The sequence below is a fragment of the Serinus canaria genome, chromosome 1, assembly GCF_022539315.1.
Source record: "Serinus canaria isolate serCan28SL12 chromosome 1, serCan2020, whole genome shotgun sequence".
In the NCBI taxonomy this organism is placed as follows: domain Eukaryota; kingdom Metazoa; phylum Chordata; class Aves; order Passeriformes; family Fringillidae; genus Serinus; species Serinus canaria.
In genome coordinates, this window is record NC_066313.1 from 27,473,429 (window position 1) to 27,488,521 (window position 15,093).

The 15,093-nt window shown below is 41.2% G+C and overlaps 1 protein-coding gene across 17 annotated transcripts in view; it reads left to right on the forward strand.

The window, feature by feature from the left end:
* LOC103827177 (rap1 GTPase-activating protein 1-like) overlaps positions 1 to 15,093 on the forward strand; it is a 43,577-nt gene that overhangs the window by 24,504 nt on the left and 3,980 nt on the right. For 6 of the 17 annotated variants that reach the window (XM_050970941.1, XM_018908253.3, XM_018908252.3 and 3 more), the window contains 8 exons: positions 1,759 to 1,830; positions 2,003 to 2,089; positions 2,786 to 2,920; positions 4,287 to 4,433; positions 5,648 to 5,751; positions 8,033 to 8,149; positions 12,850 to 12,976; positions 13,065 to 13,167. In XM_050970941.1, the coding sequence (XP_050826898.1) occupies positions 1,759 to 1,830; positions 2,003 to 2,089; positions 2,786 to 2,920; positions 4,287 to 4,433; positions 5,648 to 5,751; positions 8,033 to 8,149; positions 12,850 to 12,976; positions 13,065 to 13,167 (892 nt within the window). Of the gene's footprint in view, positions 1 to 1,758; positions 1,831 to 2,002; positions 2,090 to 2,785; positions 2,921 to 4,286; positions 4,434 to 5,647; positions 5,752 to 8,032; positions 8,154 to 10,814; positions 11,603 to 12,849; positions 12,977 to 13,064; positions 13,168 to 15,093 lie in introns of those variants that run through there. The other 11 variants (XM_050970888.1, XM_050970890.1, XM_050970895.1 and 8 more) reach the window with 11 other exon arrangements.

Sequence of the window (15,093 nt, forward strand, 5' to 3'; positions counted from 1 at the left end):
TTCCAGCTGAAAGAAGCCCTGCTAGAGCCCAGATTAATTATCTGCGGCCTTTGGACACAGCTTGTTCTGTCTCTGACATGACTCTGTATGGATATCTGTATAACTTTATGTTCAACTTTCAGTGATGCTGAGAGAGCAGAAAATGCAAAGAAACTTGGATTTGTGATGGATTTTCCATTGTAGAAGCATTTTAATCCCAAGTGCCATGTGTTATTTTAGTAGGGATTTTGATATGGTGATGATGAGTCCTTAAGCCTTGGAGGTCTATAGGAATACCAAGAATATCATAATTAGGACAGTATCCCCATCTCCTCTTCCACCAAGGGGCTGTTGGTGGTGGAGCTGCCACCTTCCCTTGTTCCCTATGCTTTGGGGCAGCAAGGGAACTTTCACTACAAACCAGCTGGGGTTCCAGTTCTCCTCTTGCTCTGTTTTGTAGGGCACAAAAATTCACTGGACTTTTTAATGACAAGGAAAGAGCTGGGAAAGCTTGCTATTTGTTGTGTGTCTTCCTGCCATTGTTTTCATCTTTGCCTGTCTGCGGTACCCTTTTTTTTTTTTTTTTTTTGTTAGTGTAATTGGGCTTCTTCATTCCATGAAGAAGAAATCATCCCAGTAATCACCCTTGAGCCAATGCAGAGTTTTCTGTAAAGGCTTTTCTAAAGGGGCTTTAAATGATGCTGCCTTGAGAGCATTGTAGTACACAAAAGACTGCCATTTGAAAGATTTCTTTGCCATCCCTCGTTCCTCATTTACTTGAGCTTTAGTGCCTCCTGTTAAATTGGAGTATTAATGGAATTTATTTCACAGAATCAATTTTTGCAATCAGAAAACTAAAAATGCAGAGCAGGATTTTAACTGGTAGATACCTATTAGGAGAGAGCTGGAGGCTTTGTAATTAGGGGAAGTGGCCTAAAATGTGAGAAATCTGAATTAAATCAAGAGCCCATTTCCTTCTTCCTCTCATTAAACTCACAGCTCTCAGTGGCTCTGTGACATTTATTTGTTGGTTTGGCAGTTGTGGTTGTTATGACATTGTTCCCTCTTGTATGAAAGCACGAATAATGGTCTTGTTTCATCTCAAACATAACAAAAAATCCTTGTGAAATACTGTGAAGTACTGTATGTGTTTGGTAAGATAGCTACATATAATTCTGGGTAAGTGCTGTGAAGAAACAAGTGACCGTGTGAAAACTGGACTGCATTACAGTTACTTCTTTGGACATTGGTATGTCAGGTGGGAGCATGCTAAAAATAAAACAAATGAAACCTATCTCTTACTGGGAAAATGCATTTGCATGTTTACCACCTGTGACTCCCAGAGTCAGAGGCACTGAGATACACTGCACACTGAGGGGAGTATCTCCACCAAGGATTGTCTGTAAAAAAAAAATAGGTCAGTACAACCACGCTGACAAAGGTTCTTTAGTGGAGGTTAATCTTGTGGGCTGAAAAGGAGCATTTTTTTGTTCCTAAATGTACTGGTTATACTAGTTATTATTGAAAATATTTTTTTTAAAAAGCAGTCAGTTCAGCTTTTTTTATTGCTCTTACTGTGTGCACATCTAGCTGGCTGAGTTTGTGAGAGATAAATGAGCACATCCATCCACTGAGTTCAGGAACAGAGGGATGCACAGGACACTATATTACATCTCTTTTTTATAAGTAAATTATTCAGGAGGAATTGCATCTGTCACAGTAGTTTGATGGTCTCACTTGTGCTCTGATACTCATTTTTTTCCCCTTATATTATTTCAGGTTTCAGTCACAGCCCGAGATGATGTCCCCTTCTTTGGACCGCCGCTGCCAAATCCAGCCATATTTAAAAAGGTTTGTTTCTCTGGTCCAGTGTTAGTTGGCACACACTGGTGTTCTGAGTTGGTATTGCCAGTCTGGCTAGAGCACTTTGGAGATCCAGAGTAGTAAGCAGAGCTTTCATAATGTGGTATTTTTACTAGTGTTTTCATCTCCAGTTTAGTCTAGTCTTCATCTTGTCTTGTAGAGTGCAGAGTTTCGTGAATTCCTTCTGGTCAAGCTCATCAATGCCGAGTACAGCTGCTATCGAGCTGAGAAATTTGCTAAATTAGAGGTGGGTCTGTTACCAACCTGCTTCAATTAAAAATAATACTTATATATATATATATATATAATAAATCTATTATTATCAGATAAAGAAAATAAAGTAAAATTTCTGACTTCTAGTTTTGTGCTGCTTAAGAAAGGAAGATGAAATGTGATTTTATACTCAGTTATGGGACATTTTCTTCATATTTCTTAGCAGGTGTGATAGAATATGAACAGGTACACTTTAATATAAAAATCTAATCCTCGAGTAAGGATGGGAATGTGATGCATATATTTTGCTGGAGGAAGTTCTGTATTAGCTGAAATTCAGTATTATACTAGAGGCTGCATGCTGATATCACTGATTTTTGGTTTAACGTACCAAGATTCTGTTCCAGACTCTGCTGTTGCCTCCTCTAGAAAAAACCATTTCTCTCTTCCATCAGCTGTTAAGAAGTGTCCTTTATGACTTGCTTTAGACAGAGCTTGAAGGGGCTGGGTGTTACTGCAGTATATTCTGTAACTATGCTGTTAAAACACTTCCTACTGTTTAAAGTGATTTTGATGGAGTTTTGTTGTTGTCATTGTTGGTCTTTTGGGGTTTTTTGTTTGCTTTTTGGGTTTTTTTTTTTTTTAAGAAGGATGTGAGACATTGAAAAAACAGGAAAAAAAATCTCTCTGCTCCCAATAAAACCTGTTCTGATTCCCAATGTCGATGCAGGAAAGAACACGGAGTGCCCTCTTGGAGAGCCTTTTTGAGGAGCTGCAGCTTCGCAGCCGCAGCATGATGGGATTGCCTGTAGGGGAGGATGACAAGATAGAGAATGGCAGTGGGGGCTTCCTCGAGAACTTCAAGGTGAGCCTTTCTACAAACCTACAGTGTGGTCTAGAATTCCATACTGGCCCTTAGAAGCCAAACTCTTTATGCTTTGTGCTGGTGTCAAGTGTCAGATGTGATTTTATTCCATGACTTACAGAGGAAGGAGTCAGTGTTTGCAAGAGGAATTGTAATAACTAGGAGCAAGGGGCTTTCAGAACCTACAGAAGGAACCTCTTTCAATTCATTTTCATTATAACTGAAAGAATTGCAGAAGCCACTGCAAAAGTTTCCTACTTATCTCTGAATGTACTGTCTAGAAAAACTGTGGTGCTTTCCTTACCCTCTAAAAGCCAGAGTTAATTTACCTTTTTTCAGTGTAGAGGGCATGTTAAGGGGGGGGGTTATTGTTGATTTTTTACCATAAACCAGGTGACAGAACTTTATTTTAGTGATAAAGATAATTGATATGAGAAAGCAAAGGTTTTGTATGAATGGGCAAACTGAGTTTTGAACTGGTAATTCAGAGAGAATCTTCATTGCTTTCCTATTCTATCTACTTGCCCTTTTCCACTTAACATGGGAAGTTTCTTGCCACTTCTTTTATATAATAAGTTATCTCTCTGGAAAGAGAGATGTGTTATAAACAGCATTTCTTCAGATGACTTTATGGCTTTATATGGTGGGTCAATTAGAGTTACTAAGGCCTGTAAAACTAACCTGCTCACAAATAGATTTGGTAGCTGTGTGCATAGCTTTGGTCAGCTCCGGGATACTTTGGTGAGGTTTTTTTTTTTTACATACAAACCGCCTTTGCTGCTAACCATGAATTTTAACCCATCCATGTCTTACACTAATTCTCCCAAAATGTCCTTTTATGACTTCTGGCAGATGCTGGGATTTGCACATCATGTACACAGATGACATTTGTAAAAGGCTGGAAAAGGCTGAGCTAAGTCAGAAAATGGCTTTTTTAAATGCTGCAGATTTTGATATGGCTGCTTTCCCATTGAAACCAAAACTCAGGTTCATATGAGACTGAACCTTACAGCCTTGAACAGGAGTTTGATTTGTGTTTTATAGCCTGTACTGGATAGGACTGCTCCAGGTGATGCTGTTTAATCCAGTATGCTCGGATACTGGTAGGAAACCTCTATTCATTGCAATAGGAGAAGGGAAATGAAACTAGAGAATATACTTGATGAAGAGCTCTTCCCAGAGCTCCATGAATCAGCTAGGACCAATCTAAGGTGCTGCCTTCTAGGACTTAGGATCTGTGTGGTTCTGGTGTCAGTCTGTCACAACTTCCCACTCAATCTGTGGTGCTTCTCACACTACCCTACCGTGTGCATGTCTATATGTGTATATCTGTGTTTGTCTGTTTCCCTGCCTCCCTCTTGTTCAGCGGGTGATCAGAGGCCGCAGCCAGAGCCTGGATACCATGGGGATATCCATGAGAAAGCAGCAGCCAGCCACCCTGTCCAGCCGCCCAGCTACAGCTGGCCTTGCCCTCAGCCAGAGTGTCGCCGAGGGCCCTAAGGCCATTGCTGCGGTAAGGTGTTCGGGTGGGCTGTAAGAAGAGAACCCGGCATACCTTTGTGACCACTCGTACATTTCCTTGCCCTATTAGTTTGTCCTCTTGTCCCACAGTGAATCTTTTTGTTGTATCATCCCATTTCACAAGTGGTGACAGCATGTGTTGCAGTCTGTTTTGTCTGTGCCCATCTCTAGCCCCAGTTCATGTGTAAACTAGAGCTGAGATTGATGCAGACTGGGAGAAGAAAGCCAAACACTATTCTACATCAGACATCTATCTCTGATATCCTGGATTAGATCCTGTACGGTGCCATGTGTTAAAAAATACATGCACTGTGGTTTGGCTGGAATGCTACTGTATTGTCATATGGCAAGACCTGAGAACATAAGGACACTAGAACTGTTTCATTTTCTTTGATTTCACCAATCTGACTATTTTCTGTAATATAAACAGGTGCACAAGATATTCAAGGTGCTGTTTTGCTTAAAAAGAATTTGCATGTTGGGAACAAACAGCAGAATTAATAAAGTTTGGGGTGAGAAAAAGAATGAATATTTCTAGTCACTATCAAAGCCTTTCTTATTTGATAGAGATACTAAATATATGTGACCAATGAATTAAAAGTCTATCACAAATCTTTCCAGAAAAGCATCCATCAGTTTCTGATACTGAAAATACGGTTACCTTGGCCAAAGTGCATCCAGCTGGTTGTGGTCTCTGCACTAGTGATGTCAATACAGGCAAACTACAAAAAAACCCATCTCTGAGTAAGCCAAGAAGGTGCCCTTCAGTGTGAAGTTTTCTTGGTGACAGTTTACTTGGTTGTATGCATTCTTTATGTCAATGCAACGAAGTCACGGTGTACTAATGACTCGGGTTTGCTGCCTCCTTTTCTCCTTTAACTTCTGGTTTTCTTTTTCTTTGTGGTTCTGCCTCTGCTCTCACCATGTGGGGATACCTCCCTTCCCAAGCCTGTTTCTCTGTATTCTGGCTCTGTTCTGCCTTTGTTTCTTTATAACTTCGTCCCTTTCTCACACCACCTTTGTAAGCCCTGGCTGCTCTTGCTCGCTGACAGAAAGTAGTCCTTGCACAGGTGGAGCCGAGCTCTTGAATTGCGGTAAAGGAGAGGATCTGGACCCACATTACAAACTCTTCTCCTGTGCTTTCAGCTCTCCACAGCTTTTCCTGTCTTGTTCCTCTCCCTTCTCTCATGCTTTCCTTTTTTCTAGTCTTTTGCCTTGCCTGGTAGGAGCCCATCACGTACTCGAGCCAGCCGCTTCCACGGGCGACGGAGTAGTGCCATTGGCATTGAAAACATACAGGAGGAAAAGAGGTATGAGCTGTGGGGAGATGAGACAAAGAGGGTAAAAAAACCAAGAGGACATGGGAAAAGGAACATAGAAAGGCACATATAGGCAGAGAGGGAACCATCAGGAATGAGAACTAAAATGGAAATTGTTGGAATGGGAAGAAAAGGGACTGATTATTGACTGATGGAGAAATGGACAAATAACAGAAACAGACAAAATTAAAAGAGGGTGTTTGGAAGTGGAGAGATTCAGTATTTGAGGAAGAATGGAGGAAATGGGTGGAGGAACATTATAAGATCACTCTTAAAAATTGTGCGGTATTATCCAGGACTCTTGAGTTTCCTGCTCTTCACTGACCACTTTTAGAAGCGAGTCAGATGAAAGGCTGGTATTTGGGAAGGGGATGCTTGATTGTCTCTTTGTTTTCATGTTAAAGTATTCAAATAGGCAAAACTTCTGGTAACTTACTGGATTTATTAAAAAAAGCTTTAAGTCCAGATGACTAGTGTTTAAGTTAGATCATCTCAGAAATAATTTTAATGGATAATATACTACTTCAAGGAGTGATTTGGCATATTTGACAGAATTATAACCATTCAAAAGTTTTCGACTGGTCACGAGAGATTATTTAGTTAAATTATACATTTTTCTTAGCTCTAGCTGAGACATCTTTATAAGATTATAGAGAGTCTCAAAGTCACATCAATCCTCTGCATCTAATATGCAGTTTTCCCAGTTGCAAGAGTTCTAGGAAACAGCATAAAGACTGGGTGCAAAAGGGGGAAAATCATCTCTAAAGTGGAAACTGGTTATTTTAGGAGGAAATTACTGCATTTTCCCTTCTTTCTTAATGAGGTGCCTATGACCTAATCTAAATAAAAATAGAACTTTTGAGAAAAATTAAATCTTCAGAGACAACTGCTCTGTAGTAATCTAAACTATCACAATAGCCACAGCTTTTCACTACTTTAAATATTCTTGTACCTTAGGCAGCTGTGTCCTTCAGTCCATTGCTTTGTGTACAACAACTGTTTCTGTCCCCTTGAAGGATCTGTAAAACTTTCCTACTACAGGGAAAACCCCTGGATTTATTTCCTTTTTTCTTTTTCCTCTGCTCTTTGCTTGGAGGGATCTGATTAATTAATTGGCTTATTTAGCTTTCCTTTTGCTTTCTTGTAAACTTAGATGTGAGGAACAGGGAGCCTTAGTTTGTATTTTTGAAAAGACTTTTTGGGTCATTCTTGAAGGTGCAGTTTCACTAGCAACTGCTTTAACAGTTCATTGTTATTGAAAGCAGATGTGATACTTCCCCTCTGTCCCTTTCATCTACCCAATCCTGACTATTCCTTGTGGTGATTGCTCAGATCCCCAGTGGCCCTTCCATGGAACTGATTCAGCCCATTAATCAAACAGAAAAAGTATCAACTTTCTTTCACTGGATTAATTGTCTGCCAGGTTCTGCCATGAACTGGCTCGTGGAGAAGTCTGATGGGTACCAGGACTGGTGGAAAGTGCACTCAGCAGGAATGAAGGAGGCTGGAGCACACTCTTTCTGGGAACAGTGAGCTCAAAGTGTCACATATGACTTCTCCCTGAAGCCGTAATTTAATGATATGCAGGCTTTGCTGAAAGAGCTGACCCAGTCCATCCCCTTGTTAGTTTGTTGTAGGAGTTTCAGGGTTGTTTTAATTTTGGAGTTACTTTTTGTCAGGGTATTTTCCAGTCTCACAAACAATAGTATTAGCATAAGTGAGGGTATCAGAAACTGTGATGTGAGCGGCACAGGTAGGGTCAACTGACCAAGAGAGCAAAGGAAGAACTTTGTGACAAACTCCACCACTGAAGCCCTAAGAAATCCCCCAAAATCTCTTTGTTTTCCTTTTTTTTTAATTAAATGTACCTCTCATTTCAGTTACTCACACAGACAACTTTCTTCAGTGGTATCTTGACAAGTCCTAGTAGCAATAACACTTTTGTAACCATCATATTTACACTCTCTATTAAATCCTGTAGCCTCTTAAGACCAGTGGAATGGGGAGGATAGATGAAAAAGTTAAAAAAAAAAGGGTAAATACTGAAATTAATTTGGGTCTTTATATCATTTCAAAAGGAGCTTAAAATTGGCCATTTCCAGATGTCAGATGTCACATCTGAGGAGTCTGCCCTTTTCAGCACAACTGTGTTTGCTTCCCTTTTACATGTATACAGGAGATACAGCTTTCTACTGTGTCTTGTTTGGGAGTGTTAGAATAGATGGTAGTTAACTCTGGCCCTGGGGTATAGCTGGTTTCTCTTTTCTCCCAGCAGAGACACCACAGAGAGAATACAAAGGGTGTTGGACAGTCCAGGAACTTTCTTTGACCTGAAGTCTGATGGATCATCTAGTCCCAGCTCTCCAGAGTTCCCCAGCAGGAAGAGCAAGTGAGTTGAAAATAAATTTTAGTATTTGAAAGATGCTCACTGTCTCTGGTATTGGCTTAAGTGTGGTGCATGTCTTGCTCTGTTGGAGGCTTTACTGAGATTGTCCACATCAGGCATTGTAGCATCTCAAAAGCTGGATGTCTGGCTGTGGCACAGTAATTCAGAGCCTGTCAGGAACTTGGCTTTCTTAAACAGACCGTGATGAAAGATTGGTCCACTTGATTTTGGTTATATCTTTACTGTAATGTGAGCTTGCATCCAACAGGATACACAAAATCCTAGCTGTCCAATTATCCATGTTTACTCATGTGTATGTTTCCTCTGTAGTTTGCTCTGGAGTGATTTCGGAGCTTCATGGAGAAGCTTGGACAAGGGTATGTTGGGATGTTGGGTTGTACTCAAGTTCTGCCCCTTTAAGCAGGATTCATGCCGCCGCTCCCAACCAGCGTGAACTAACCTGTCTCCAGTCTCCCCAAAGTGTTACAGCAGGATTCCAGCACGGTCCCATGTGTTGCACCTGTGTTTCATTGCTAAAGCACGCCATACCACACCCAGTGGTATGTGCAAAACACTTCATGCAGTAGTCTGCAAGTTAATTCTCCAGTTTCTGGTTGTCAAAAACTGGAAAAATGCAATTTCCTGGTAGTGGAGCTTTGCTGCTGCTAAGCTGTATTATACTGGGATGTGATCCTACCTAGAACACTTCAGGGGAACAACCCATTTACATTTTGAAGACCCCAGAACAGCCTGTCTTTAAATCAAAGGCTGCAGCTGACTTTCTGGAACATTTTACCACACCTAATTTTTTTCAAGAGAGCTTGGATGAGACCTGTGGCAAGAAAGGTAGCAAGTACTTTGTATTAGGGCATTTCCCTTTCTCAGGACTGTGGAGATTCTTAAAAAAATTTCAGGAGGTGCCCTAGGACCAGGCATCTATGGTTATAGTTGCTTCAGGTGCCAAATTTGACAAGGAAGGGCCGCCCTTCCAACTACACCCACTGCTCCCTAAGAATTATTAGCTGGTGACTATCTGCAGTAGTTCAGCTACCCAGTTGTGTGCTGTAGGACTGCTCAGAATTTTGTCACAGCCAAGGTGCAGTGTTCTAGTTTTTGTGTGTGTACTAGTTTTTGGGTTGGATGAGTGCCCAGAATTTTGGTGTGGAGGGGGACGGGAACACATCTAGGAGATACAGACCATTTAAGGTGCTAGCTCTGGCAGCTAAGGACTAGAGGGAATGCAGGACCTAGAACTGCTGATTAGTCAGCACCCCCCATCTTCCAGCATTACCAAATCATTCCACCTTCTCTTCCTCATCCTGCCTGGGGCCTTGTTAGTGAACTAGAAGTTCCTGACAGGCATGTGTGAGGGACTCTTGCTCTGATTAGATAGCTGATTACCTTGCATAATCACCAAGAATTCTGCTTCCCCCACTTCCCAACCCCCATTCTCCATCAGCTGAGGAGGTCAGCCAGCTGCAATGGCTGTTTCAAGTTGGTATCCACATGCTTTTAGAGAGCAAACATAGCATGGGATTTTACTAACAATACTTGCATGAATATTGTTTATGCACATTAGGCATGACCTGTATGATTTGTCAGTTTGTCTAGTTCTGTTCCCAGGATTCTTTTTCCAGTCATGGACTCAAAACCACTTAGGATCACCAGAAAAAAGAAGTATTTTCATATCTGTGGTGGTTTAGCCCATTCCTGGACAGTTCATTTACAAGGTGGGATGCAGCATGGAGTTTTGCACAATTAGTGATTAGTCAGAGTTAGAGTTGTGATCTCAGAGTTAGGGACTAGCCCCTGTGCAGCCATACTTTTTGCATGACATCAGGGATAGGGAATTAAGAACATGTAATTCCACCATATAAAGCACACCATTTTCAGCAAGACAGTATTAGCACAATATTGCAGGAGAAGGCTGGGAGTGTAAAGTCTGTCTTGGAGACAGTTTATTGGCATTCTGCTGAAATAGCCTACCTGGTGTTCATCAGCTGTGAAACCAGGATCAAGATATAGGCATACTTCCAATGCAGAAGAGTTCTGCCTCATTCTAGAATAATTTATGTAGTCCCTATTAGATAACAGAATGGGCTGTCCCTGGGAGTATGTCGTCAGTCTATTCCTGGTTCTCTCCATAGAGTCACAAGAAGTTTCTGCTACCTCAGAAATGTCCAGCATGATGCTACTGGTCTTACATAATCATTTCAGATTCAAAACTTGGAATGATCGACCTCTTCACCTGTGTTCTACTAAAAGCAACCTGGAAATAAATGCAAAGGGAACCCATAAGTAATAGATTAATTATTTTACAGTAGAGGCAAAGCAGCACACTGCTGATTTTAACAGATGTTTATACAGTGATCAGCCAGCAATCCATGAAACTGCATTGTTCACTTGAGCTAACGGTGTCTTCTCTCCCACATACAGGGACAATTGTCCTTAGTTTTTCTATTTTACTGTCCTGGTAGCCTTCCAAATAATCCTTCTTCTCAAGGGACAGACTCAAAAGAATGAACCCAGCCTATGTAACCAAGTAGTAGAACTCCTGAGGATCAGACGACACTCTGGGTTGCATCTGAAAAATCAAGCACTGTACTGTGTATGTCCATATCCTAGGAAAAGTACATGGGTTTTTTGTATGTGTGTTTTCCCTCCTCAGACACATCTGAGTGGGGACATCAAGCCAATCAGGAGTGGACCGGATGCTACTCAGTCATTGGGTACCTCACTGAAGACACTGGCAAGACTTTTGGGGTGAAATCAGAGTCCTGGCTAAGAGGAGCATGAACGTACTTAGAGGACCTCAAGGACTGTGGAGAGACCGAGTGGCACCAAGTAACGCTCCACTGGCAGTTCCTGGAGCAGGAATTTTGTGAGAGGGAGATGGACAGATAGCTCCTGTTGGAGCATTTTGGCTCTGTGCCCTTCCCATTGCCAAATCAGCAGCCACTGAACCAACCTCTACTAGTGATGGGGAACGGAGGCCACCTTGAGTGCGACCCCTTCTCTTCCCTTCCTCTCTCCTCAGATGAGTGAGAATAGTTTGGCCTGCAGAATGCAAGAGCAGAAGAGAACTCCACCTCTGTCTCTAGTGCCTTGACACAGGTCAAGAAATGCAGTGCAGAGAACAAGGATGGAGAAACCTGCTGAGGAAGGGTGCTGAGAAGGAGATACTTTGTGGAAATCTAGATCCCACTTCACTTAGATTCATGTTATTGATTTGCTCTGCTAAGGGAGAAGCATGTTGGCCTTCATTTCCTCCAAAATATATTTCCTAATCTCTTGAGGAAATATCTTTGGCCTTTATTGGCCCTGTCTTCACTGTTCTCCTTGTTGCATGCTGGCATGTAATATGCCTGGGACTTTAGGTTTCACAACTGCTTGTAGGTCAAGACTGGCCACATTTTGCAGTGTTTCTGAAGGAATAAATATATTTAGTATCTTAAAGGTGTTGTATCTTTCTTGCCTCTCTTAACTTTTTTTTTGTTTGTTTCTTAACATTTTAAAGCTCTTTGTCTCTCTCTTACTAGCTGGTTTCTTATGCAGACAGTAAGTATTTAACCATAAATTTGTGGCTTACATGCACAGTGCACCTTCTGCTATGTAAGAGTGTCAGCCTCATGGCTTGCTGTATCTCCTGAATGACTCTAAGCAGTGGATCCCAAATTCTCAGCTGGGAAGAGCTGACCTTAAGGGTCTTCTTTGATAGATCTGAAACATGCACCAGGCTACCTCAATATCTGTTCCATTTGATAGAGTTGTGGTAAAGGGATCCAATACAGTTTGCTTTGAATGTCCCCTTTGGGAGCTAAATTTTAGTAGGGACAGACCTATAGGAGTCAGTTTATTGGCAGCTGGGTACATGGAAAATCACCAGGATGGGAATCCTGACCTAGGTGTGTTCCTGACTGTAAGCAGAAGGAAGGCTCTGACTTGTCTATGCAAGAGCTTGGCACTTGATCCTACATAGTTTTACACTGAGACATCCTGCAATAGTACAGATCTCAGTAATTTGTTCCTACTTCCCCATTGCTTCCTCAAACTTTCTTAGTTAACTGTTCTGTAATACTGATTGATGTGTGTCTGCTTTCCTGCTTCCTCCTGTTACACCTGTACAGAAAACAGCAGTAACAATTTATAAGCTCTATGACATGAAAAGAATGCTTTTTATGGTCCCTTTGTTCTGCCTGGAATTTCACATAAGACAAAACACGACAGCCTGAGAGCAGCTGTGGGAATGGGTGGTCTAGACTGGACTGCACCTGCTCTTTATACTCAGTTTAACAACTCTTCATTCTGTATTCAGGCTCTTAAAATCTCTGATCTCCACAGCAGAGCATCTGTTGATTTTAATGAAATGTCTCCATGTATTTAATACTTAAATGCAGGTGGTTTGAGTCGCTCCACTTTATTACACTTAGCTCTGTGACTTAAAAATTCGTTCAGACTTGTCCTTTCACACAGTTGTCTAGGATGGAGACAGAGAATTGGTGTTTCTCCTAAGTGAGGTAGCAACTAGAAATTAAGGTATGCACACCAGTTCACCTGAATTCTGTTCCTAGGTGGAAAAACTAGCTGTGGATGAATAATATATTCTTACTGTTTCTGACTGCTGCATAATAAAGCTGTGCCTCAAGAAGTTAAGCCTGTGTGTAACAATAAGCATGATGATGTTGAATGCTTGCATTTCACAGAATGCTCAGGAGTCAGACTTCAGGATACTGTGTGATGCAGCCACTCTCACGTTCATCATCCAGTGTAAGCAGTTGTTGTAGTGGATTGAGGGAAAATGGAACATCTGAGGAAGAGGAGAATGACAGGGTGGGTGTATGATCTCTAACGAACAGAGGCTACCCTCCCTGATTTTACCAGGTGCATGATTAAAACACATCTTCTTTGCCCTCTCCAGGAGCTGACGTGCTCACTTAAGGGCCCTCCAAAACAGGATTCAATGGTTCAGAGTATGTGGCTGGATGACAGTGACTGCACACCCAGTACTTCTAGCTCACCAGGTAAAAAAGAAAGAAAAATAAAAAATCCCCTCTACTTACGCTTCTAGAAGCGTATGAGAGGTTGAGCCAAATCTTTTGTATGCTGTACTTAATATTTTGAAAGCACAGGTAGATGATAGCCCATAAAAATGGGGAGAGCAGCTGCCATGCAAAGTTTAATTGGGAAAGAATGCTTCAAAGCCATGAATAAATAGTGCTGTACATACTGCAAAAGAAGTGACAGTAGACTGCAAAGAATTAAAGTGTTCTCGTTTTTTCTGTGGAGAGCTATGGTTGCATTTCTGAATGCAGTCCCTGTATAAACTAGATAGTTTGGATATGGGGTTATAGGAACTGCTTCCTGAACAAAGCAGTATGCTCCTGAGAAGGTGGGTAATCAGGAAGCTAACCTGCACTGAGAGTTTTTTGCCAAGGTTGGGCTCTTAGTCTAGTACTTGATTAAAGCTGACATAGGTGATTAAACTCAGCTTGGATCCATTCACAGTGCAGAGATGATTGTAGTCCTTAGAAGTTCTCTTCAGTCCCGTAGCAGGGACACCTGTTGTGTTTCCTGCTGTGGAGCTGGATCACCTGCCCTTATCTCAGACCCTGTTTGCAGTTGCATTTCACTTTTGTTAAAATGAACTGGTTTGGATCGAAGCATTTCTTGTCGAGCATCAGCCTTAAGCTAAAATTAGGGAAAGTTTAAATCAGTTTCAGTCTGTTTCTGAGGATGAGGCTGTGTAAGATTTTGGGAAAGTATGATTGAAGACTAAGCTTTTGAGTTTGGGAAGTCATTAGGAACTGTGAAAGGCAAAACATTCAACATTTGTTGCTGGAAGACTGGAATAGCAGCATGTTGAGTGGTAAGAGATACTAGGATTTATTGTTTGGCAAGGAAGAGAGCTGGTTGGATTGAACCCTGAAATCTTTATAGGAATTGTGTGAAAAAGAATTGTTTGTAAAGATTACAAGGGTTAGAGAGTGGAGTCACCTTACTCGGAGGATAGAGTTAGGTCTCATTCCCCAGAGCTGCCATATATGAGATATCAAGAGTGGCCATCAGACAGATCCCTGCATAAAATTGTCTGTATCTTAGCAACAGCATTGAAGATGTGATACTGTCAGATATTCTGCAGAGATCTCTGTTCTGTCAGATATTCCTCTTTTGTTGTGGATGCTGGAGGCAGGGATGCTTTCCATTGGCCTCTTCTGCTTTTCTCAGATAGTTTCTCTGTCTGCTGACTCTTTATTATCTTACAGTATATAAATCATTAATAGGCATCACTGAGAATAATCATTACAGAGAATGCAGTGTAAAGTTCAATGTAATTTTTAGGTTTTACAACCATGGGGAGAGAGAGCAGTATCCTAATGGTTTAATTTTTTCCTTTATTAAGTTATCCAGTAAGTATTCAGCCACAGTTAATGCATTGTGTAAAATCAGACCAAAAGGATTTTTTTAAATGGAGAAACCTAAGACAAGCCCACTGTGAGTCTAGATCCTACACTGAATAAATCCAGCATTCCTGACCCATGTACACATTCTTGGCTTCTCCAATTTGCCTTTCAGATTGAGAGAGCAAAGTTACAGAAAAAAAAAAAAGTCAGCAGTCTGTGGTCATTATGCTCCCAGATCATGACACAGAGAACTGCCTTTGCCAAAATATTTTCTGAGTTGCCTTTAAAGTACCAACATGTCTCATGTGCCAGTGCATGTCACATGAGGCAGAGGTGACTTTCTCTCTAGCCTCAAGGGCAGGATAAAAATTCAGCTATAACTCTCCTTAACAGTTAGACACTACCAGTTGTGTTAGGTATATTTTTATTTAGTTACTTGGCCTGTTAGTCACTTCCTACAAAAAACATACATAATTTTTAAATTTTAGCATAGTAGAACTGGGATATATACAAAATAGAGAAGAACCCTCACATTGTAAATTCATG